At 40.3% G+C, this 23,645-nt stretch overlaps 2 protein-coding genes across 4 annotated transcripts in view; one reads left to right on the top strand and one right to left on the bottom strand.

Moving 5' to 3' along the window:
• The window catches only part of LOC122560523 (protein FAM83G-like), a 44,954-nt gene extending 23,637 nt beyond the window's left edge, over positions 1-21,317 (top strand). For 2 of the 3 annotated variants that reach the window (XM_043711226.1, XM_043711227.1), the window contains exons 3-5: positions 8,364-8,488; positions 10,414-11,854; positions 20,069-21,313. In XM_043711226.1, the coding sequence (XP_043567161.1) occupies positions 8,364-8,488; positions 10,414-11,854; positions 20,069-20,524 (2,022 nt within the window). In that variant the 3' untranslated portion in view covers positions 20,525-21,313. Of the gene's footprint in view, positions 1-8,363; positions 8,489-10,413; positions 11,855-20,068 lie in introns of all 3 variants that reach the window. The other variant, XM_043711225.1, reaches the window with a different exon arrangement.
• Positions 1-23,645, bottom strand: part of slc5a10 (solute carrier family 5 member 10) — a 147,990-nt gene that overhangs the window by 63,444 nt on the left and 60,901 nt on the right. Inside the window, exons 9-10 of the mRNA XM_043711228.1 lie at positions 20,686-20,891; positions 19,231-19,366 (exon numbers count right to left, since the gene is read on the bottom strand). Coding sequence (XP_043567163.1) covers positions 19,231-19,366; positions 20,686-20,891 — 342 coding nt within the window. The remainder of the gene's footprint in view (positions 1-19,230; positions 19,367-20,685; positions 20,892-23,645) is intronic.

Genomic DNA, 23,645 nt, shown 5'->3' with positions numbered 1-23,645 from the left:
TTGCACTCAATGCAGTCTTGTTCTGTACGGGTAGTATATTGGCATGGATATAGGCTTGCTGGCTGAGAAATAGAGGAGAAGCATAAGCCAGTCATATTCAGGTTAGCATGCTATAACAAATTGTATGCCAGAGACATCAATACTGGAACCTCAACTGTTTACAATTTATATAAATGGCTTGGATGAAGGGATGGAAAGTATGGTTGCCAATGACACAAAGATAGTTTGGGAAGTCAGTCCTGAAGAGACATGAGGATGCAGCAGAGGGATATAGATAACTTCAATAAATGAGCAATTGGAGAATAATGTGGGAAAATATGAGATGGCATTTTGTAAGGAAGGATCAAAAAGAAGCGCAGTCAAATTAATGAGAGATTGTAGAGCTCTGAAATGCAGAGGGATCTGGGTGTCCTCTTGTACAAATCACATTAAGTGAGGTTCTGTTCACTCTGAAACAAAGGAAAAAAAGAAAAAGGGTGTCAGACACCTTGTCCACTTTGAGAGATGGCTCTGAGGGAGCTGGATCAGGAAAGCCAATAGATTATTGCCATTTTTGGCAAAGTAAGGAGGTTATGCTTCGGTCGTACAGGAACTACTGAGGCCATATCTGGAGTACTTGCACAGTATCAGTCACCTTGTTTAAGGAAGGATATAAATGCACTGGAAGGAGTTCCGAGAGGCTTTACCAAACTATTATGTGGAATAAGTGGGTTGTCTGATGAGGAAAACTTTGGACAGGCTAGACTTGTATCTGCTGGAGTTTTGAAGAACAAGAGGTGACTTGATTGAAACAATCTGCAGTGATTGTAATGAGGTCATAGAATGAGTTCCCTGATTGGGGCTATTAATCTGGTCCGATCAGGAAGCCCTGGCTGACAGATAAGAACAAGAGTGTGTGGTGCTGTGGCTTAGTTGGTTAAAAGGCCTGCCTAGTAAACTGGAGATACTGGTTTCAAATCCCAGTGGTGCCTGCTTGTTGAGTTGAAGGGTTGTTGTGTCAACTTCTTTCTGCTTTTAGGAAGTAGTGTGGGGGAAACAAACCCAGGAGTGTCAGAGGTTCTGTTCACTCTGAAACAAAGGAAAAAAAGAACAAGGGTGTCAGACGCCTTGTCCATTTTGAGAGATGGCTCTGAGGGAGCTGGATCAGTGGTGAAGGACTCTACATTTTGTGTTAGGGAGGGGACTGTCTCTATGCTGTCTGGACCACACAGTCAGTGTGTTATCACTGCTGTTGGGTTTCCTGAGGAGGAACGTTTTCTCTTTATCTCCCCCTTGTTTCAGGTAGACTTTTCTTGATTTCTAGTTTTATTTATTGTGGTTGTTTCTCTGGGTTTTCTTTTTGTTTATAAAACAAAAAAGGAGTGAGAGACATCCTGTTCACTCTGAGAGCTGGCTCTGAGGGAGCTGGATCAGTGGCAAGGACTCTCCACATCACTTGGCGATGGGATACTGGCTTCTGTGGAATTATTTCAAATCAAGATTCTGAAGACTCCCTGACAAGGTAGATAAGATAGATGTGGAGAGGTTGTTTCCTCTTAGGCATCTAGACTTAAGAATAAATATCAATGGTTTCCCATTTAAAAAGATGCAGCACAAAGATGGGCGGCACGCTTCGGCGGGTCGGTGTGGACTTGTTGGGCCGAAGGGCCTGTTTCCACACTGTAATCTAATCTAATCTAATATTTTCTCCCAAGAACAGGAGAATGTCACACATCCATTCTGGCCAATAACCCCATTAAAAATGAACATCAGTCTTTATTTGGAGAAGTGCTTATGGGGATCATAGGGATGATACTATGTTAGGCTGAGAGTCTGAGCATGTCTGCAGGCATTAAGGGATTTTTCTTGAGTAGGTCAATAAGGAAATAGATGAAACTTCTTTACCCAGTGTGGCTAGATTATGAAACCTGCTAGCGCATTTGGATGCTTGGGCCAAATTGCATTGGTGTATTTTAAGTGAAGCTGGATGAATATGTTTATAAATATCTAAAAATGCTGTACTTTTGTAGCCGCCTCCAGTCCTGAAGCAGGAATGCCCTGGAGTCTATGGAATTAACTAATCTCCAGGACATTGCTATCAGCAATTCTAGAAAAAAAGACCATGGCAGCATTAAATACATGGTTTGCCTTATTTTCTTTAAATAATTTCATTTATTGATTATAAGGACAGTCCAATGGGAAGGTATGCTTGACCAATTGGATGATTCTTAACCATCAGTTTACTTTCTGATCAGTGATACGAAGCACCATGACTGTGGATGTGGCCAACTGTGGTGGTGGGAGATATGGTTTTGAGGTCATGTGATGTCTAACTGGAGTTGGCAACATGTTCTGAAATGCTGCCACCTGCCATGCCTAGCGTGTTGAGAAGTTTTTTTCCAGTCAATACTTGAATCACACACAAATGATGGCACTTTGTTTCCTTAATTATTTCAGCTGTACACAGTTTAGTGAATCATCAAAACCACATCAAAGCTGGCCTTGCCCAATACTTTGCAGAAAACTCACTTCTACCAAGCTGTTGGTATTTTCAATAGATTTCTCTCTGGCAATTTTGGAATCACATTGTGAAACATTGCATGCACTGAAGGCAGAGTGCCAAATCCACAGTTTAGAAGAATGTTGCACAATTTTCATTACGTTGTAGGTTATTGGGCTTTATTGCTTTTGCTATTAATACAGAAACTTAATTGCTTAGTCTAATACTCATATAACAATTACCCTGCAACAGAATAAGATTCAGCAAATAACTTGAACTTGCAGGCAAATATCACCTATTTATCACCAGGGATACATTCTATTTATCCAAATTTAGTCCTGATGTGTTTAAGGTCTTGAATTCAGGTTTTTAAATTTGTCAACACCAAGCATCAGTCTTATCATAGTACTTATTCTTTCATTCATTCATTCATGGGATGACAGTGTCACTGGGCAATAAATGCTGGCCTACCCAGAGGGCAGTTAAGAGTCAACTGCATTGCTGTGGTTCTGGAGTCACATGTAGACCAGACCAAGTCAGGATGGCAGTTTCCTTTCCCAAAGCACACTTGAAAAGATTTTTTTTTTTCCTGGTCAGTCAACAGTGGATTCATTATTGTCATTAGATTCTTAATTCCAGATGTTTTTAATCAAATTCAAACTCCACCATTTATCATGGCAGATTTGAACACGCATCCCCAGTATATTGCGTGGGCCTCTGGATTAATAGTCCAGTGATACCACTAGACCATCACTTATCCTATTTATGCAGCTTTACCTTAACTATAAACCAACTTCACTGCACAGATTCCTAATCCTTTGTTGACATATCTTGGGCATGTGGATGCACATATATTTACAGTCAGTGAAGGAGTGCAGGATACTTAATCACAAGATTATCTAAAAAATAATGTGATTATGACGATGTAAAAATTACAGCATGATTCACAGCAAAAAAACAAATACATCTTTAATATTAGTGTAATTTTAAATTTTTCCACAGACACCAGCAGTAAATTGAAAGAGGATCTGTGGACAGGATCTGTGTTCCTGTCCATTAAGGCACTTTGTTGGAAATGAAAGATTGTTGAATTTATTCAATTGTGTCCAGAATCAGTTCCAAACAGTAACACCCATCAATCATTTTCGCAAAAGCAAAATACTGCAAGATTTTCTGTTTTACTGAACGTAAGACAGAAAATGCTGGAAACACTCAGCAGGTCAGAACAGACCCTTCTGACAAAAGGTCATCACAGATCTGAAACATTAATATTGTTTCTCTCCACAGATGCTGTCTGATCTGCTGAGTATTTGCCAACCTCTCGCGTAATTGTACTCTGTTTATTCACAAAGTGTAATGATAAATAGTAATTGTTGTTTTACTAAGATATGCATGATTCTGAATAATTAATTCCCAGGATGCAGGTCTAGCTGGCAAGGTTAGCAATAATTACCCATACCTACTTGCAATGAGAAGATCGCTTTGGGGGAAATTTAGAGCCAACCACATTAGTGCAATAGTAGTCACATACAGACCAGACCAAGCAAGTCCATCTCTTCCTTGAAAGAGGTTAATGAACTGGTTGAGTTCACTGGCACTTGATACTGAATCTGTTATTTCCACATTTTAAATGTTGAATTCAAATGACAACCATGTTAAGATTCAAACTCGCATTCTCTGGATTTCTAGTCCAGTAACATAACCACTTACATGTGGTTTACATGTGTACTGACTGAAGTTATGGAAGTAGTGAGCAGTAAAAAAACATTTATGTTCCAGAACATTATGTAAATGTAGCCCAGCATATTACCAATCACAGCTAAACAACTACAGTCAACAATCTGTTTAGTACACTCTTGAACTATGTTCACACTTTTAAGTTGGGGCGGTTTACATCAGATTGTCTGCAGTAATTATTTTATTTGATTCACTCACCAAAGACGGCTATCAGCCACTGATGAAATTATTTTTCACAGTTGATGGTTGTTCATAGTTGTTCCTAAATTTCATTTTTAAACCATTACATTGAATGATAAGTTACAACCATGCCTACTCTTTTCCTATTTCCTTTTCATTTAGATCAAAGCTATTCGCAAATGTTGACAGGGTAATTTTCAGTTGGCACCTGCGCAGTTGCTGGTTGGCAAGCAGTCTGCCTGGCCTTCCATTTTTGTTTGACTTCAAAGACTGGTCACAGCTAGAGAATCCTCACCTGCCTCCACACTGACAATAATCCCAATGACCTCTATCGAGCATTAACTCCAGTCTTGCTAGAGCGATACCAAAGGGAGATACTGGTGCAGTGGAACAATCACTAAACTAATGGAACCCCAGAGTAAGACTTTGTGGATATGGGTTCAAATCTCAAAATGACAACTGATTGAATTAAAATTCAATGAATAGGTCTGAAATGTAAAACTAGGCTAATTATGGTGACCATGCCAACCGTTGTATTATTGTTGAGAAAATCTATTTGATTCACTAATATCTCACTAGGGAAGCAAACCTACCATTCTTACCCTGCAGTCTCCACACAGCTTCAGTTCAATTGTGAAATGACTGACAGAGCCACTTCTTCAAGGGCAATTAGGGATGGACAATAAATACCCACATGCCATGAAAAAGTTTTGACAAACTCCTGTGTGGAAATATTTCCTGCTCCCTTTGTTAAAAGTCCTTCAAACATTGCAAACAATTTGTTTTTATCTAATTTTTGTTCCACCCAGTTATCAATTAAACGCCATAATCCAATCCCTGTATAAATTTGTCCACTGTAAAGAAACAGCATCAATTTCAGTTTTGTCTGATTTCTTGCATCCCGAAAACCCCCATCCTCCTGATTTTAATAATTTCAGCATTATTGGAAGTTTCTTCAGATGCTCGGCCCCTAATCCCTACAGCACTTTCTCTAAATGTCATCACCTCCCTGTACCCTCTTCCTCCTTTAAGACATTCTATTTGAAACCTTTTACCAATATTTCAAATATCTAGTATCATCTTATGTGGTCGAGTGTCAGTTTTTTGGGGATCACGATGGGACATTTTACTAAATCAAAGGTGCTATGCAAATGCAGGTTCCGGTTTTTGACTTTTGCCATTAAACCAATGAAATACCTGCAGAGAGGCCCAGTCCAGCTACCAAGTCACCCTTTATTTGCTAGTGCGCAGTACACTTGCTGTGCCAGTTGGCTCAGTGTCGTCCCTCAACAGAGGAGATTCTAATCTCCTGGTCATATTTTTTAACCCCTTTTTCTTGTTTTTTTTACAGCAGTAGTGCTTACTTCTCCCCAGAACTCATGTCGTGTGCGCGTGTGTGTATATATGTACGTGCACGTGTGTAATCTTTTATTTTATCAATCAGTACAAGTTACAAACAGTTAACATTAACAGCTGTGTACAAGAAACGGCAATTTATAAGGGAAAGGGGCAGCAAAGCCAGATCCCAAACCCCACTGTCCAACCAGTTCTCAGGGAAATGAGGACAGACCTCGAATCCCACCTTAACATTATCTCAAGGTAACAGTAAACGCAATCACATACAGACAGTCCGATAAAAGCGAACAATAAACAGTGCATATAACACAGGCACCTCAGGCAACCCAGCAAACCACTCGTCCCTCCTACTTTGCAGCCATTCAAAGGCAGTCCACCCCTACTGGCTCTCCTAGTTATATTGGTCAGCCAAAGATTTTTCTGATTGGCGTAGATTAACAAACCCAATGAAGAACCTTGTAGTTAGTGAGGTCAACCTGATCCCAGTCACTATATTTCCCACCCCACTCCACCCCCAAACTCTGGGATATAGGTCGACACTTTTGCCCCAGATCTGGTTCCTCAGACTTGGACTCAGACAGGACCGTGTTCCATTGGAATGTCTCGGAGGAGTCTCCTCCGCTTCTTCTGATGGCAACGGTATTGAGGCTGCATCCATGTTGGACTCTGAGGTTTCCTCAATACTAGATGGGCAACATGGTGGCTCAGTGGTTAGCACTGCTGCCTCACAGCACCAGGGACCCAGGTTCGATTCCAGCCTTGGGCGACTGTCTTTATAGAGTTTGCACATTCTCCCGGTGTCTGTGTGGGTTTCCTCTAGGTGCTCTGGTTTCCTCCAAAAATGTGCAGGTCAGGTGAATTGGCCAAGCTAAATTGCCCATAGTATTAGGTGAATTAATCAGAGGGAAATGGGTTTGGGTGGGTTACCCTTCAGAAGTTCAGTGTGGACTTGTTGGGCTGAAGGGCTTGTTTCCACACTGTAGGAAATCTAATCTAATGTAGATGGAGGGGGAGCACATGCAGTTTTGGCTGAGCCTTTGGGCTGTTCTGAGGAATTAGATTCGAGATTAGATTCCCCTACAGTGCGGAAACTTCGGCCCAACAAGTGCACACGAACCCTCCGAAGAGTCACCCACCCAGACCCATTTCCCTCTGACTAATGCACCTAATACTATGGGCAATTTAGCATGGCCAATTCACCCAATTTGCACATCTTTGGACTGTGGAAGGAAACCGGAGCATCAGGAGGTCCCTGGTGCTGTGAGGCAGCAGTGCTAACTACTGAGCCACTGCTGCCCTAGGGCCAGGTATGTTTTGCTCTTGCCCCATTTGTGAGGTAATGGCTTTCAGGTGATCCATGTATTTGTTCAGAACTGTATCACCGATCCGAGCTTTGTAAGTCACGAGACCTGACTTCATACCATTATCGCCTCAGACCCATACAGGGCCATTTCCATGGTTCTGGCACCAAACTGTATCCCCTGGATTAAATTGTCTCTCTCGCTTAGAGGAGACATTTGGCCAGCACTGGGGTTCCTGCTACCATTTCACTCTTCCCCTGGCTTCAATGTTTGAACCGCTCTTTCTGCTAGACCATTGGATGCCAGGTGGCATGGAGCTGTCCTTATGTGCCTAAGCCATTGGACTTCAGGAAATATTAGAGTTCCCTGCTGGTAAATGACGTTGGTGACCAATACTTCCAGGAGTCTGTATGCCACAAACAATACTCAGAGCTTCTCAATTGTCACCCTACTCTCACTGCTACTGAAATAATTACATAGAGGCCAGTTCCTGTCACCAAGTCACCCCTTATTTGCTACTGCTTTGTAAACCAGCTATGGCCAACTGGCTCGGAGTCCATCCTTAACTAAACAAAATCTAATCTCCTGTTTATATTGTTCAACCAAGGCTTTCCTGATTGGGATTATTAACCTGTGCCAATCAAGAACCTTGTAGTTAAAGGTCAACCTGGTCCCAATCACTTTAAAACAGATTTGCATCAAAACTTGTTGAAGTGCAGCTTTATGAGCTGTAGCCTGCTGGATAAGGAACACTTTAAAGTGGTTTGGTCAACTTAGAATTCTTCAGTATGTATTAAAATCAAAGATGACCATTGATCCTTCCCTGGACAATATCCATTTGCCCAGTTACCAGAACTATTTACCCTCCAGAAGAAAAATAACCAACAACGCACAAATAAATTCCAGAAATTCACTAATTCCCGAACATAATTGGTAAAATATGCTGACTCCATTTAAATTGAAGTTTAAGCCATTTGAGAAAGCAATATAACAACAGACTAACTCCCATGCACAGAATCCTTGTACCTCATACCTCTTGATGTCAGAGTGACGAAGCTAAAGTTATGCCAAATTACAACTCAGGACTTACTTTGACCATTGGAACCACGATGACAAGTCATTAATTAATGCCAGTAAACGCATGCAATCAACTTTTGGAGCACTCATCAGATATCTTGCCAAGTCAAGAGGGAGTATTTGCATCATGTATGCTGCCATGAATGAAAAATGAAATCATAACATCTAGTTTCTCACTTCTTTTAAAGGGACAATGGCCTTTATAAAAATATACTTTTTTATTGCTCCTTTAGAACCTGCGAGTCTACTGTGTTGGTGGGACTGAATTCCACACACGTTCAGCCAAAACGATTGTAGGAAGACAAATGCAAAAATTTCTACTAATCGATGGAGATCGAGCAGCGTGTGGATCATATAGGTAAGCTGATTTTCAAAAAAAAGAGAAAATTCAAGAGAGAATTTCAGCTTGTGCACCCTCTTCAGAGAAACTGATGAGTTTTTTTCCTTTCACTTCAGCTGAAATGAGATTTAAATGTTCCTACAATGGGTATTTTATCCCAAAAGCACAATCTAGTTCGAAAAGGAGCATTAATTTGCTCAATGGTAGTACTAGTGTTTATGTTTCTCACCTTCCTTCATCTCACTCTCTTGCTGTGACCTGAACTCTTCCTTATGAACTTATGTCACTTCATCTCAAATAAATTAATGTTACTTACCTTGAGCATTCCATATAGTAGTGTGTTCCACAATGTAGTCTCCCTCTAATATAAATTTTTATCTAATTTTTTAATTGGATGTTTTTAAATGACAGCCTGATATTAATGACTCCTGATTTTTGATTTCTCCAGAGGTGGAAACACCTCAAAGGATACTCCATGTGGTAGTAAATCCCACTCCTCTGAAGTAGACAGTCATCAACCAATATCACTAATAACTTTGAGGCTTAATATTCTGGACAAACATCAAGTCCAATAGATCACAGACTTGTTATGGTGTAGATGGAAGTCATTTGCTTGATCATATCAGCACTGGTTCTCTAATTAGGACTTTGTGCCATTCTCCCATTCTTTCTTCACTATTTCTATTTGGATAATCATCTAATTCCCTCTTAAATGTCTTAATTGAACCTGGTGCCTCCACACATTTGTCAATGCATTCTCGACCCTAACTAATTATTGTTTGAAAAAATGTTTTTCTCCTATCGCATTTGTTATTTTCCCAAATCATTTCAAATTTGTTCATTCTTATCTTTTTAAAAATGAAAACAGATTTTTTCCTTGACTGCTCTGTCCAGATCTCCCGTGACTTTGAAAACTATCCAATCTGCTCTTAGCCGTCCCTTCGTCAAGGACAATGGTCTGGGTCCAGGGACGAGAAACTTCATTTTGTCAAACTTGTTCTGCACTCTTTCCAATGCATTCATATCCTTCCAAAGTATGGCATCCAGCACTGTACACCAATACTCCAGATGAAGTCTGACTACAGACTTATATAGGAACAGCATAACTCCCCTGCTCTTGTACTCGACATCACTCTTAATAAAGCCAAGGATAGTCTGTGCCTTACTAATCATACTCGCAGTCTGTACTAACACTGTTAATGACTCATGCACTTATTTACCATGTTTCTCTACTCCTGCACACCCTGTGGAATAGTACCCTTTATTTTATCCTATCCCTGTATTCTTTATCCCAAATGTATCAAAGGTTCTATGCTGTTCTCCTCACAGTGTGCCCCATTGCCAAGAATGAAAATGGAAGGAGAAGGAATTAATCAATGATGCAAAACTAGTGCTGATTAATTATTTGCCCTTTCGTACAGCTGAGACCATTTTCTTTTCAATTTCCTTTGGCAGAGTGGAACAGGCTGGTGATAAACTGCTGTCCATGTTGTGCCACACTCAAGATGAGTTTTGAACTCAAAACAGCTCTCTGAGTTGACAAGCCTGAGTGTGCCTGCGTGCTGCTGTATATTGTGGCAAGAGCAACAATGTAGTGGGTGTGTTGAAACATAAGATTTGACTGATTTATATAGTAATATAGTAATTTATATATTCAATTTATATAGTAATTAAATGGCAAGAATCAGAAAATATTTGTTTGCTGGATTTAGAGAAAGTCAGAAGTCACAACACAGGTTTATTTGAAATCACAAGCTTTCAGGTGACAAAGGAGCATGCTCTGAAAGCTTCTGATTCCAATTAAACCTGTTGGACTATAACCTGGTGTAACTTCTGACTTTGTCCATCCCAGTCCAACACCAGCACCTCCATGTCAGGATTTAGAGATTCATGTAAGTCAACGCATGAATTTAGACATTTTTTATCCTTTTTTTTCCTTTCAGCTTTACTTGGACTGCATCGAGACTAGATCGTAATGTCGTCACTGTGATTTCTGGTCAAGCTGTAGAAACGTTTGATTATGAATTCAGAGAACTGTTGCACTTTTCAAAAGCAGTTAACATGCGCGAACTAAACTTGGCTCCAGAAGTAGCAGAACCTGAACCTGTTCAGCAGGCACCTGCTCTAACGGCAGAACAAAGTGCTGCTATTGCCAGGAAGCTCATAAACCCTAAGTATGCTCTCGTGCGAGTAAGTGACCAGAACACTGGTTCAGATGGATCCGAGAAGAAAAATGACCCTAATGGTATGAAACAGTCAAACGAACCAAATAAGGGACAGAAGGCTGCAATGGCAGCAGACCCCAAAGACGAAGACTCCATAATTCATCCAGCTCTATTGAATATGCCCAAAGTGGACATGTTTCTTTATCTTCCTCCTTATCCAGAGATCCCTCAAAATGAGAATCAACAGCCAAATGGTGTCACGAACACCAAGGAGAGAAATCACGTACTTTCTCAAAGTGATACAGTGGATATGGTCTCCAGCATAAAACCAGATCCCTCTAATCCAGCATTGGTTCAGCAGAAGGAAGCAACTTCTAAAACCCCAGGCATGAGTCAGACACAAGATTTAACAGTGAAGGAAAATCAATGTCAAAGAGATGGAAATGACATGGACACAGAAAATAAACAAAGAAAGGATTCGCTAATCATAAATAAAATGATTAAAGTTTCAAAACATAAGCAGAAGAAAAGTAGAACTGTGGGAAAACTGGCCTTAAAGCAGACAGAATCTACTGCCATAGCCTCCACACAGGACAAAGACGAAGCATTGCCCAATAGCACCAAGTCTGTAGAAAACCTACATACAGACTCCAGTGTACCAACATATAGAGAACATGGCATCAAGCAAGTAGATCATGACTCAGAGAGAGAGGATCATAAAGAGGAGGAAGCATTAACACTTGCCATGGATGAAATCAAGGTTGTTACAGAAAACAACAAAGCAGAATCCGAGCATGAGATCCCTCTAAAGGAGGCTGACTTGTGTCCAGAGGTTGACTGTCCATCAAATCCTTCAACAAATTACACTCCGGACTGGAATACAGACACCAGCTCTTTGCATGAGCCATCATCTGACTCCGATGACTTCTATGATTGTGAATTTGATGACAATGAGGTGAAAGGATCAGAATCTCAGCTGAATAAGGTCAATGATGAATTTATGATCGGAGAAGTGACCAATTTTGTCAGCCGGGCCACTTTTGCACGGCCTTCAAATAATTATAAAGAACTATCCCACTCAATGAACGATTTAAGAGAAGGCAAAACTGTAGAAAATAAAGGTGTGAACGCTTTCTTCCAGGAGAGAGCGAACTTGAGGAGGAAGGCTCTGAATAAATTAAAGGTTACACTGGCAATAAATTATCATGATAAATTCCAGGTAACTTTCTCATCTGATATTTTTTACTATATGTTTAGCATACATTGCCAAGCAAATGATGTTTATAACCAAAATGTTAGCTAGTGATGCCTAGGTGGAAGCAAACTTATCAAAGCAATGCCTTTGAATAGCTAGTGGCAATTCACTTTATTTTTAACACTGAATACTTCAACAAATGCCAAGTGTCCAAGCAAAACGGTTGCTGGATTCTGGAGAAATTTATCTCATAACACTCTCACTTTTTCACCAGAAAACCAGCTTACCATTCTATCATGCATTTTGCATGAGGAGATTTGGAGGTTCAGGTGCACAACTTTTTTAAATGCCACAGAAAGGTGTAGAAAATAATCAAGGCAGCTAATGGAAGGCTGGTCTTCCTATCTAAAGGACTGGAGTGTCAGGATGCCGATGTTACACTGCAGTTATATAAAACTCTAGTTAGACACCACTTGGAGTACTGTGAGTACCTGTACACCACACCTTAGGAAGAACATTTTTGGCCCTGAAGCAGGTTCAATCCGGGTTTACAAGGATAATGCCTGGACTTCAGGGGTTAAGTAATGAGGAGAGATTAGACAAATTAAACCTTTATTCTGTAGAATTTAGGAGTTTAAGGGATGATCTATTCGAGGATTTCAGGATAACGGGGTAGATCAAGATAAAACTATTTCCAATGCTCGAAGATTCAAGAACCCAGGGCATAGTCTAAGAATTAGGAGAGATGTTCAAAAGCACTTCAACATGCAAAGAGTAGTGGAGATTTTGTGACTCTTGTTCAAATGGCGTTCACTGCTAATTCAATTGTTAATTTTAATTCTGAGATAAACTTATTTTTATTAATCAAGGATATCAAGGCATATGGACTCAAGGCAGACATATGGAGTTAGGCCACAGCTCAGCTATGATCTTATTGAATGGTGGAGCAAGTTGGGATGAAGAGCTTATCATGTGAGGAGTAGTCGAGAATTCTGGGTCTGTACTTGGAGTGTACAAAGATGAGGGGGTGTCTGATTGAAACTTTGGGAACGCTGAGAGGCCTGAATAGAGTGGATGTAAAAAAGATGTTTCCACAAGCAGGAGACACTAGGGCCTGAGGGTACAGCTTCCCAGTGAAGGGATGATGCTTTAGAACTGAGAGGAGTGGGAGTTTTTCAGCCAGAGGGTGATTAATCTGGGAACTCATTTCTGCAGAAGCCTGTCAAAGCCAAGTTTTATTGAATGTATTTAAGGCGAAGGTAGATAGGTTCTTGATCAGTAAGGGGATCAAAGGTTATGTGGAGAAAGCAGTAAACGCTGTATTACACCTGGTCCTGTGATTGTCCCACCCTGTGAATGGGTTAAAATTGCCACCGTTATATTTAGAAGCCCACATGTGGAAGGTGGATCTGGAGCAGAAAGCATTTGCCCTCAAAGATGCTGCCAATTTAGTTTGAATCAGAATATGCCAAAAGAAACCCTGGCTCCAAAGGTAGAAATAAGCACAAGAACCGCTTTTAAAGTAAGATGAAGATCTGAACATGCACAAGCGAATGAACAAGCATGTTCTCAATTCGCACCTACCCAACTGAAACCAAAATACAGTGATAGTTTGTTCCTCACAGTAACTGCAGTAATGGACAATCTGGCTTTGATATCCAATTTGCTATCAGAATGGTTTTGTTTCTTGATTAACAGGGATTTATTAGCTTGGTACCTGCTATATCTCCAACATTCTGTGATTGGAACTGCCGACGCTAATTGTGAATGTACATTGCTCAATCCTTATTCAGTGGAATTAAATGTGATTCAACATAAAATATGTCAAAGCTACGCCAATTCAACAATTTGAAATTTATTCAGATTTATGATTCCATTATTAGTCTTTTTAAAAACTTCTGTAAAGATTTTTTTTCTGTGTTACATACTATTGCGCATGAATGTAACACAAAGTGTGCTTATTGTTCATTAGATTAGATTTCCTACAGTGTGGAAACAGGCCCTTCAGCCCAACAAGTCCACACCGACCCTCCAAAGAGTAACCCACCCAGACCCATTCCCTCTGACTAATGCACCTAACACTATGGGCAATTTAGCAAGGTCAATCCACCTGACTTGCACATCTTTGGACTGTGGGAGGAAACCGGAGCACCCGGAGGAAACCCACGCAGACACGGAGAGAATGTGCAAACTCCACACAGACAGTCGTCCGAGGCTGGAACTGAACCTGAGACCCTGGTGCTGTGAGGCAGCAGTGCTAACCACTGAGCCACCATGCCGCCCACTTGAAAAATTTTTAATGTTCATGTCTCAGCATGCTAAGGGGAGAAAAAGGCACTAACTTTCCCCAAAATAATTTGATTAAAAACCCACAAGAGTATTTTTCTTAGACTGAAGATGAAGATCTCAGAGGCAATAATGTTTGATGCTTTCCATTTTGCTTTCTCGGTTTGCTATATATGAGAATTCCTCAATCTGATTGGTTGCTCAGCTGCCTGGCCCTGGAAGTCAGTGGTTCAGGTAGAAATAGTGCCTGTATCAAATTAACGCTGTAATAAGAGAAGTTGACATAACAGAGCTTGCCAGATACTTAAGGTGCAGCTTTCTTCAAGTCAGCAATGTTGTCCCTTTACTGCTGACCACTAATTATCTGGGAACACAGTTTGACTGAATTTAGAACATCCTGTGGCACTATTTGCAGAAAAACAGTGCACCTTCCTGATAACCAGGCCCATATTTACCATGAACCTATACAACAACAAAACATTTGCCAGTTAGTTCTATTGTTTGCTGTTGGACCTAGTATGCAAAATTAACTGCTGCTTAATAACATTTGCCTTGATTATCCAATGAAATAGGACATTCCTGTGTCCCTTGTTTCTCAGGACAGTAACCACTCAAGGAGATGTGTCCGCAGTAGATTTCCCATTCCATAAAACCCATCCCAGAACGAATACCCTAATCATTAATGACTGGGTGGTTTCAAATTGTAGCCACATGATGCCATTCTGACTGGTGGTTAGTCAGTATCTAGGATGGGGCTGGAGGATGGAGCAGGCCCTGATTGGTGGAAGGGATGTCAATCTCCACTTGCCAACCAATAATCATGGAGGGTCTTGAATTTATACAGAGATCGCCCAGTGTGCATGCTCTACTTTCTAAACCCTTGTCATGAGACTTTTCCAGACAGCAGTTTCCTGTGAACAGCAATAACCATAAAGCCAACATGTCCATGCAACTGGACTAATGAGCAGTGACCTGCACATGAGATGTGTGAATGTACCAAGAGCCAGATTTGAGTACCCTCTTGTAACCATGGATGGTGTGGGTGTGCGCTGTGGCTGTGTCACCCAGATTCACTTTAGAAAATGATGCTTCCATCAACATACTCGCGTCCATTGAGGGTTTACATTACCCTTCATGACATGTTGGCCACAGTTGTGTTTGAGCTGAAAATGTGTTGCTGGAAAAGCGCAGCAGGTCAGGCAGCATCCAAGGAACAGGAGAATCGACGTTTCGGGCATAAGCCCTTCTTCAGGAAGGGCTTATGCCCAAAACATCGATTCTCTTGTTCCTTGGATGCTGCCTGACCTGCTGCGCTTTTCCAGCAACACATTTTCAGCTCTGATTTCCAGCATCTGCAGCCCTCACTTTCTCCTCACAGTTGTGTTTGGTTGATTATCATTCTACCTAAAGGGAAGGAAAAGTTCATGCAGATGCGGAACAAATGGAGATGAGAGGAGAGGGAAAAGTGCGAGGGGGAATAACAATACAAGGGATTATATGATGAATGGTAGTGGTAGAGGATCAGAAGGACCTTGGTGTGATCCAAAGATCCTCGAAGGTAGCAGGACAGGTAGATAAGCTGGTTAAGAAGGGATGTGGGATCCTTGCCTTTATTGGTCAGGCTAGAGCAAGGAGGTTATGATGGAGCTATATAGGACATTGAGTAGACCACAGCTGGAATACTGTGGGCAGTTCTGGTTGCCACATTATAGCAAATTTGAGATTGCATGAGAGAGGGTGTGGATAGGTGTTTGATTATTGGAATGGCCACATTAGGCTGAAGGGCCTCTTTTCATGCAGCAATACTCTGATCCTATGACTGGGTAAAGTAAGGAGGTTCATAGTAGCTTCAAGGAAGGGATGAGTTATAAAAGAATTATGTTTACTCTTTGGCACAATATTAGTTTTATTCTGCATGCTCTGTCCTTTACACTTAAATACTATGGAGAGCGATAAGTTATTCAACTAGAGGACAAGCCAGAAGGTGAGCTTTGTGAATTGAGAGGCCATTTCTAGCTGCAATATATTCACTATAGTTCATCATGTTCAAGTTGCTCAATGGAAATAACAGATGTTTGCTGGTTTCTTCTATAATGACCATAAGTCACATTGTCTTATCCAAATCCAGCAGCTGGTTTATGCAAAAATAAACTTATTTCCTGGGCTGTGCTTAACAACAAAAAGAAAAGGATTTATCTCAACCCGCCATGTAACATAATATTTATTTAATGGGCCACCTTATCATGTAACACAGGAATAATACTGGTATGATATGAGTAACAGGTCTATGAGATGAGAATGGGTGTTTGTTTTGTGTACGGCACATTTGGAAAATGCACTCCAGTTTCGCTGTGACCCTGCCTAAAATCAAACCAATAATGCTGGTGCCAAACGTCACTGTTTTAAGATTGCTATCCTTATAAAGGTTGGTTCATTCTCACTATGCTTTTTACAGTGGGGAAATCTGGAGCCAGGAAACCTTCTTCAATAACTTAGTGGTAGGAGACAATGGGAAAATTCTTCCTTTTTTTTTCTTCTTGCGTTCAAATCTGAGCTTTATCCACGAAAATGTCAGGCCTTTAATTGGATCTGTCTGCAAAATACCTTGTTACCGATCTGTCCAGTTTTAGGAGGAGCAAGTGCAAATGGGCACCAGTTCCTGATTTAAATGTTTGTTTATTTTTTCACAAGTGATTAATATTTCACCTCCATAGAAACAGTTCCCTTAAAAAATAAATGAATTATCAAGTGAAAACTCCAGACTATGGGCTATGTAATTATTGTAAAAACCAGGAGATGGCCCATGGTAAAACATAAACAAATGAAGTTGAAGATTTTAATCTGACTTTTGAGCATTAATCTTCATTTAAAGACAGACCCAAACTAATGTCTATTTCTAAAGTGGTGCTGTTTGCACACTTCTGTTTTCCATGAACAGACGCTTACCGACATTGTTTAATGTGTATATTTTACATTGTGAAAAATTCTAAAGAACAAACAGCTAATAGTTTACATAATTATGAGCAACACTTTGTACTTATACAGCACTGTTTTAACCTCAAACATTGCTAGATGCTATGCAGTGTGCAATAGAATATAATATGACTTTTACTTATACAACTGTATTTGGAACTATTGCAATATCTATGACATGTATGAAGTGTCATTTAGCAGGGAGAAGTCTATTACTAAGTATCTTATTGTCATAACCACTTTATAAATAGTATAAAGGTGGCGTTTATGACTCTCACACAGTGACTAAGACTGAAATTATAGCAGCCAGACGCCACTGATTGACAGGACTAGACTCTCACGTTACACAATAACTGTCCAACATTGTGTATATTCCTGAACAATGGAGGGACAGGAAAAGGCCTTTCTCACATTGGCTTGTGAGTGCACACACAAAAACATAGAAACATTGAGCAGGAATAGACCATTCGGCCCTTTCAGCTTGCTCTGCCATTCAGTATGGTCATGGCCGATTATCCCACTCAGTGACCTGTTCCCATTTTCACCATATACCCCTTGATCCTTTTAGCCCTAATAACTATAAACTAACTTGGTTTTGAAAATGTTCAATGCTTTGGCCTCAGCTATTATCTGTGGCAGAGAATTCCACAGACTCACCACTCTGGGTGAACATATTTCAGCTTATCTCACTCCTAAATGGCCCACCCCTTGTCTTTAGACTATGAACCCTGGATGTAGTCTCCCAAAGAAACTGTAATTTCTAGCAATCTGGTGTCTGTTTGAATTCCACATCATCTGCAATAGGGACAGGGGTAGACCATTCAGCTCCTTGAGCCTCTTTCTCCATTCAATGAGATCATGGTTGATCTGTGGCCTAACTATTTATCTGCCTTTGGCTGATATCCCTTAATAATCACTTTGCTCAACCAAAGTTTATCTGTTTCAGATTTAAAATGAATATGTGATCTATCATCAACTGTCATTTACAGAAGGAAGTTCCAAATCTCTCTCACTCTATGTGTGGAGAACTGCTTCCTAACATCCATCCTGAATGGTCTGGCCCTAATGTTTAGACAATGTCCCTATAGTTTTAGTAGCTCTCACCAGGGAAAATAGTTTATCTTTATCTGCAGAACAGTCTAAACATTAACTCTGTTTTTCTCTTAACAGATGCTGCCAGAGCTCCTGTGCTTCTCCAGCACTCTGTTTTGTCTCAGGTTTCCAGCATCTGTGATTCTTTGTGTTTGGTACTGCCTGTAGCAGAGGTCAGCTATCCATCAGGAAAACAACAGCCTTCTAACACTGAGCCTCAGTATAGTCTTGTGCAACTTAAAACAGATTCTCCTATCATTCTCTAATCAATTTAGTTACACAATCATACAATCTATTGTCTGATAAAACTCGATCAAATCACTCCTGATCCATGCCTCTGAAGTATTATGTCACAGGTCTTTGACCAGTTTTGATAACCAAGATGACTCAAAGTTGGAATCCATCTAATGGCTGTCTCACATTTATGATGAGCATTGTAACTGTTGACATGATATATCATCAATTTTAAAAATTCATTTAGAGCATTTGACCTTAGGACATTCCCAATGGCTAACAATCAATTAAGTACACTTATACTATGGTCACTGTTGTAATACGGTAACATGGCAGCTAATTTGTGCACAGCAAGATTTTAAAACTACAACATTGTAATGACCAGATAATCTGCTTGTTTCACATCAATTGAGGGATAAATGTTGAGCAGGATGCTCTCTCTGATTTTCTTTGACATAGCGCCTTGTTATCTATTACAGCTAGCTAAAGTGTCAGGTTGAACCTCAATTTCACATATTACCTTCAACAATGCAGCACTCTGGCAGTAATGCTCTGGATTATCAGTCTGTCTTTTTGTGTTGAAGTCTCTAAAGTTGGACTTGAAGCCATGACATTCTGACTCAGAAGTGAGTGGTGTGAACTGACCCACAATGGACATTATGGTTTTTGTATGTTCATTATAAATAAGGAGACATGACTAGAGAGAAATGTCATTACTATTTATATACAATTGCAAAATCTATAATAACATCCTTTGGAAAATGTTCAAAGATTTAAACAAGACTTAGGAAAAATGATAGCTTGAACTCCATTACCTGGATAGAGGGCACGGCTGATCATCCCGGGCATTATAATGAAAATCATAGGCAGCATTTTGAGATAGCTTGCCAGTATTGAACCACCCTTTGCATGGCTCAGGTTCTTCGCAGATAGTGACCGTTGCACAATTACCTGAGAAATTAGATATATTTTTCATTGATTAATTTACTGCTAGCAACAGGTCAATGCCATTGAGCTCCTCAAACTTGCTCTGCCATTCAATGGAATCATGGCTTATCTGCATTTTAGCTCCATCTACCCACTCCTAATCCATCCATCTGTATCCCTTAATACTGGCATGAGATTCTCTTCGGGGGAGCTAGAGTAGACTCGATGGGCCAAATGGCCCCTTTCTACAATGTAGAAAGTCTGTGATTGAGATTTCACTTTTGAAAGGTGACTGTTGAAAAAGTCTTCGTGAAAGTAAGTAAGGGGACGCAGTTAAACTATTTTGCATTTCTAGTTGTAAAACAGAACTCTCGAAAACAAAATATCGTCCAAAAGTTGATGTTGGTTTTGCTTAGCAAGTTGTCACTTTTAGGTGAAGTAACAACAGGACACAGCTTGACTGACAGGAATAAAAGTTAAAATAAACTGAGGACAGTCTACTCATGTTAACTGGAACTTGGCTACTCCCTTAAATGACTAGATTTGTTTGTGGAGCAGGCGTACCTGGGAAAACAAGCAAAAGTACACAGATATCAAACGACCTTGTTTCGCATCAATGCTATAACATGTTTAACACAAATTTCAAGTCAGATAAACAGCAAACCCAACACATTTGCCTCTCAATCTACCTGACTAACTCATTCAAATGTTTTTTCTTTGTTACAGAGAGAAAGATACATAGCCCCCACAAAGTCAGCAGCTGCTTTACTCCGGTCAAATGTAGATACTCGGACTTTTCAACCACTGCGTATTGTTTCAAGCAGCCCTGATTTGAGCAAAAGTAGAAGACTAATGCTGCAGTCCAGTGGCCTCCAAAACTCAAAAGTACCATGCAATAATTACCAAAAGGCCGCACCACGCCGGTCAGTGACATCATTGTTTGAACAGAAAGGACTGGGCAGACCTGATTCGACAGTAGGGTTGAGTGTGACTGAATCCAGACTATACAATAACTGCACCAGTGGAATCGCCATGGATTCAAACCTTTCTTCAATGAGCACAACTGCTCCTTTTGGTCTCTCCATCTCCAAATTGACAACGCAAAAGAACTTGAATGCAAAGTTGCCAGTTAACAAAGTTGCCCAAATGTCAGAGTCCACACCAAAAGCATTGACCAAGTGACCCATCGAAGCACAGTAAATTGAACAAATATCCTCTGAATTAAACATCTAAGCTGTGCTATCTGGGACAAATCTGAGTATTTAACATAGATCCTGCATTTGGGATTGTGTATATCAAAATATATAAGAAAATGAATGTAAGGTGAAATATGTTTACATTACCTGATCTGTGCACCAATACCACATCGCCAGGATGCTCAGTCCAAAGATCATGCCGGTCCATGGGAGATCTCCAGTCACTGGGTCTCTGAACAGATGCATGGCATCTGCCCTGGGGAGATGGCACGTTGTGTTGGGAATAATCTTTGTTGGAACTGCCTTTAGGTATACACTTTCCAAGTTGTGGTACCCTCCGATCTTATTAAAAGCTACAAAAATAATGTAAATAAGATTTTTTAAAAATACATTAAAAGCTATTGTGCCAGTCCAGCTGCTATAATTATTGATCTTGCTGAGTTTTATCTATGGAACCTGTATATTTATTTCAGGATTTGGTGCAGTAGCCAATTGAGCTCTTGTAGGAGATGCTTATGTGTACTAAACCTATTCTTTCAAAATAATAATGTCAATGAGCCAAATGGACAGTCTAACTCTACTTTGAAGTTTTATTCACAAAGAATTGTCTCTGAAGTCTTCACACATTTATCCCTGATATCTCATTCTTATTCTGTTTAGTCAAATGTGATCTTATATAATAGAAAAGGTTGAGGAAACATATTTTCAGATCTGGCCTTGCCCTTCACCTCCTAGAAGTGGCCTCCTCTTTTTAGGAGCATTACAATATGAAGTTTGCCATCACAAGTTGCTCTTGAACCACTACAGTCTGTATGTGTTAGGTATACTCACACTGCTGTTAAGAAAGAAGTTCCCAGAATGGTGAAGGAAGTGTGATCCAAATTCCAAGTTATGATGTGTAACTCAGAGGAGATTTGCAGATGTGCTTTCTGCCCTTGTTCTTCTAGGTGGTCATGGTCACTGGTTTGGAAGATGCTGCCTTTGCAAATTTCCTGCACTATTCTACCTACAGGCTATTCTAAATATTGACCATTCCAGCCCTTTGACTGGAGACTTTCTCATTAGCTGTATCCTAAATGGTCATCCTTGTCCTGAGATTATAAACCCTGAGTGTTTGGCTCTCCAACCAAGCAAAACAGCCTCTTGGTATCTAACCTCTCAATCTTCTAAACTCTAATAATTCTACTTGATGGCTCTTCACAAGACAACTCTCTCATGAATCAATCTATTGACTGTAACGCTCAAGGCAGATATATTCTACCTTGATCTTGTACACAGGAGTGGTCTCACCAAAGCTCTGTTTGCAACAAGACTTATTTACTCTTCTTCTGAACTTTTTATTTCTCTATTTTGTAATTTGTTCCTACGATCTGAATTGCTGGATTTTTTCCTTCCTTATTTTTCTAATCTTTTTCATAAAAGCTTGCATGGAAGAATCTCGTACCTAGATACCTGGTACCTAAGATGGTGCCATAAGTGGCAAAAGTAAACATTTCACTACTTATTTGAGTACATGTGATAATAAAGCTAATTCAATTCAACCCCCTTATAATAAAAGTTAACACACCATTGAATTCCTTATTTGCATATTGCACCTACATTTTAACTTTATCAGTTGTATACAAGGAAACCCAGCAGGAAATCTAGAATTTTCTCATAATCCAAAATCCTGACACAAGTGATCAACCTCCTGCCTCTTCACTGCTATTGATGTTTAAATCGCTCTTTATTGGTACCTGGTAAAACCTCACCTTGAAAACTATACCCAGTTTCAGTTAAAGTACTTACGTACCTCAGGCGGTCTGGCATTTTTTGAGTCTGAGTCTCATTCAATTTTATCTTTACATATTTCAACATCATCATTGAGGAAGATCATAAAAATCAGACAGCAGATAGGCCCATCCCAGTCTGAGGAGACAAGCCTCATTACTGTGGGCTCTGGAATCTGTAAATGCATAAAAGGCCCTGTTCTGTAAATCACCAGATGAAGATAATGGGCCTGGATTGAAGTGGGAGTTTATTGAGGCAATGAGGGGCTAGGACTAAACATGTTTGGCAAGCATTTGGTCCAGTATAGGGTGCAAATATGAGGGTGATTGTGGGGGTTGGAATCGAGGATGACAACAACCCATTGCATCCTTGTGAAGCCTAATAGAATCTACTGGATTCCACCAACATTAACTGTAATTGGACCATTTTGGCTGAATCGGAGGTAGATTTGAGCTCCATTGTGCCTGATCCTTTCCTGTAATGAGGCTGTTGTGTAGCTCAGGATGCTCTGACTTCCATATCAAACAGGCCTGCTGCTTGGAACAGTGGATCCTCCAGGCAACCAGTGATGGCCTATTTCAAGATGTTGTGGGTTACCAGTCCTCAACAATCACTGTAAAGTCTCCATCAATTAAAGTGGATCAATTAAAGAATAACTCTTACACAGAATTGTGAGAAACTCTTGTGACAAAGATCATAGGAGTATTGAAAAAATAATGTTTTGGGGAGGGAGAGAGCTACTTGACTGACTAGTCAAGACTTATCTGATCAGATGATGGAGACTGTTCACTTTCTAATAAGTGGTAGGAAGGCAGAGAGTTCTGGGGATGGACATCAGGGTGAGAGTGTGGGGCCTGGTTGGATCATGTGACAATACCTTTAGAATATGCCCAATCTGCCATATCAGAATATGGCAACAGCTAACTAGATCAAGAAATGGCAACAGGTGGTAATCCCTTTGTTTTTTTGAGAGTTCTGGGGATGGACATCAGGGTGAGAGTGTGGGGCCTGGTTGGATCATGTGACAATACCTTTAGAATATGCCCAATCTGCCATATCAGAATATGGCAACAGCTAACTAGATCAAGAAATGGCAACAGGTGGTAATCCCTTTGTTTTTTTTTGGGGGGGGGGGATAGCAGTGTAGGGAGGAACAAAATTACATTTGGGGAGGGAGGACGGGAAAGATTTCTGGCTGTAAGAGCTGCTCCTTTTGTTTTTTGAGGTATTTTAGGTGATGGAGGTGATTTCCTCGAATTCCAGGAGCAGCAATTACTGTTTTATATGCTGTTGCATTGTTTTGGAACTTTGGAAAAAAAAAGTCAAAACAACAGCAG

The sequence above is a fragment of the Chiloscyllium plagiosum genome, chromosome 21, assembly GCF_004010195.1.
Source record: "Chiloscyllium plagiosum isolate BGI_BamShark_2017 chromosome 21, ASM401019v2, whole genome shotgun sequence".
Taxonomy (NCBI): Eukaryota; Metazoa; Chordata; class Chondrichthyes; order Orectolobiformes; family Hemiscylliidae; genus Chiloscyllium; species Chiloscyllium plagiosum.
This window is presented reverse-complemented; position numbering and strand designations above follow the sequence as displayed.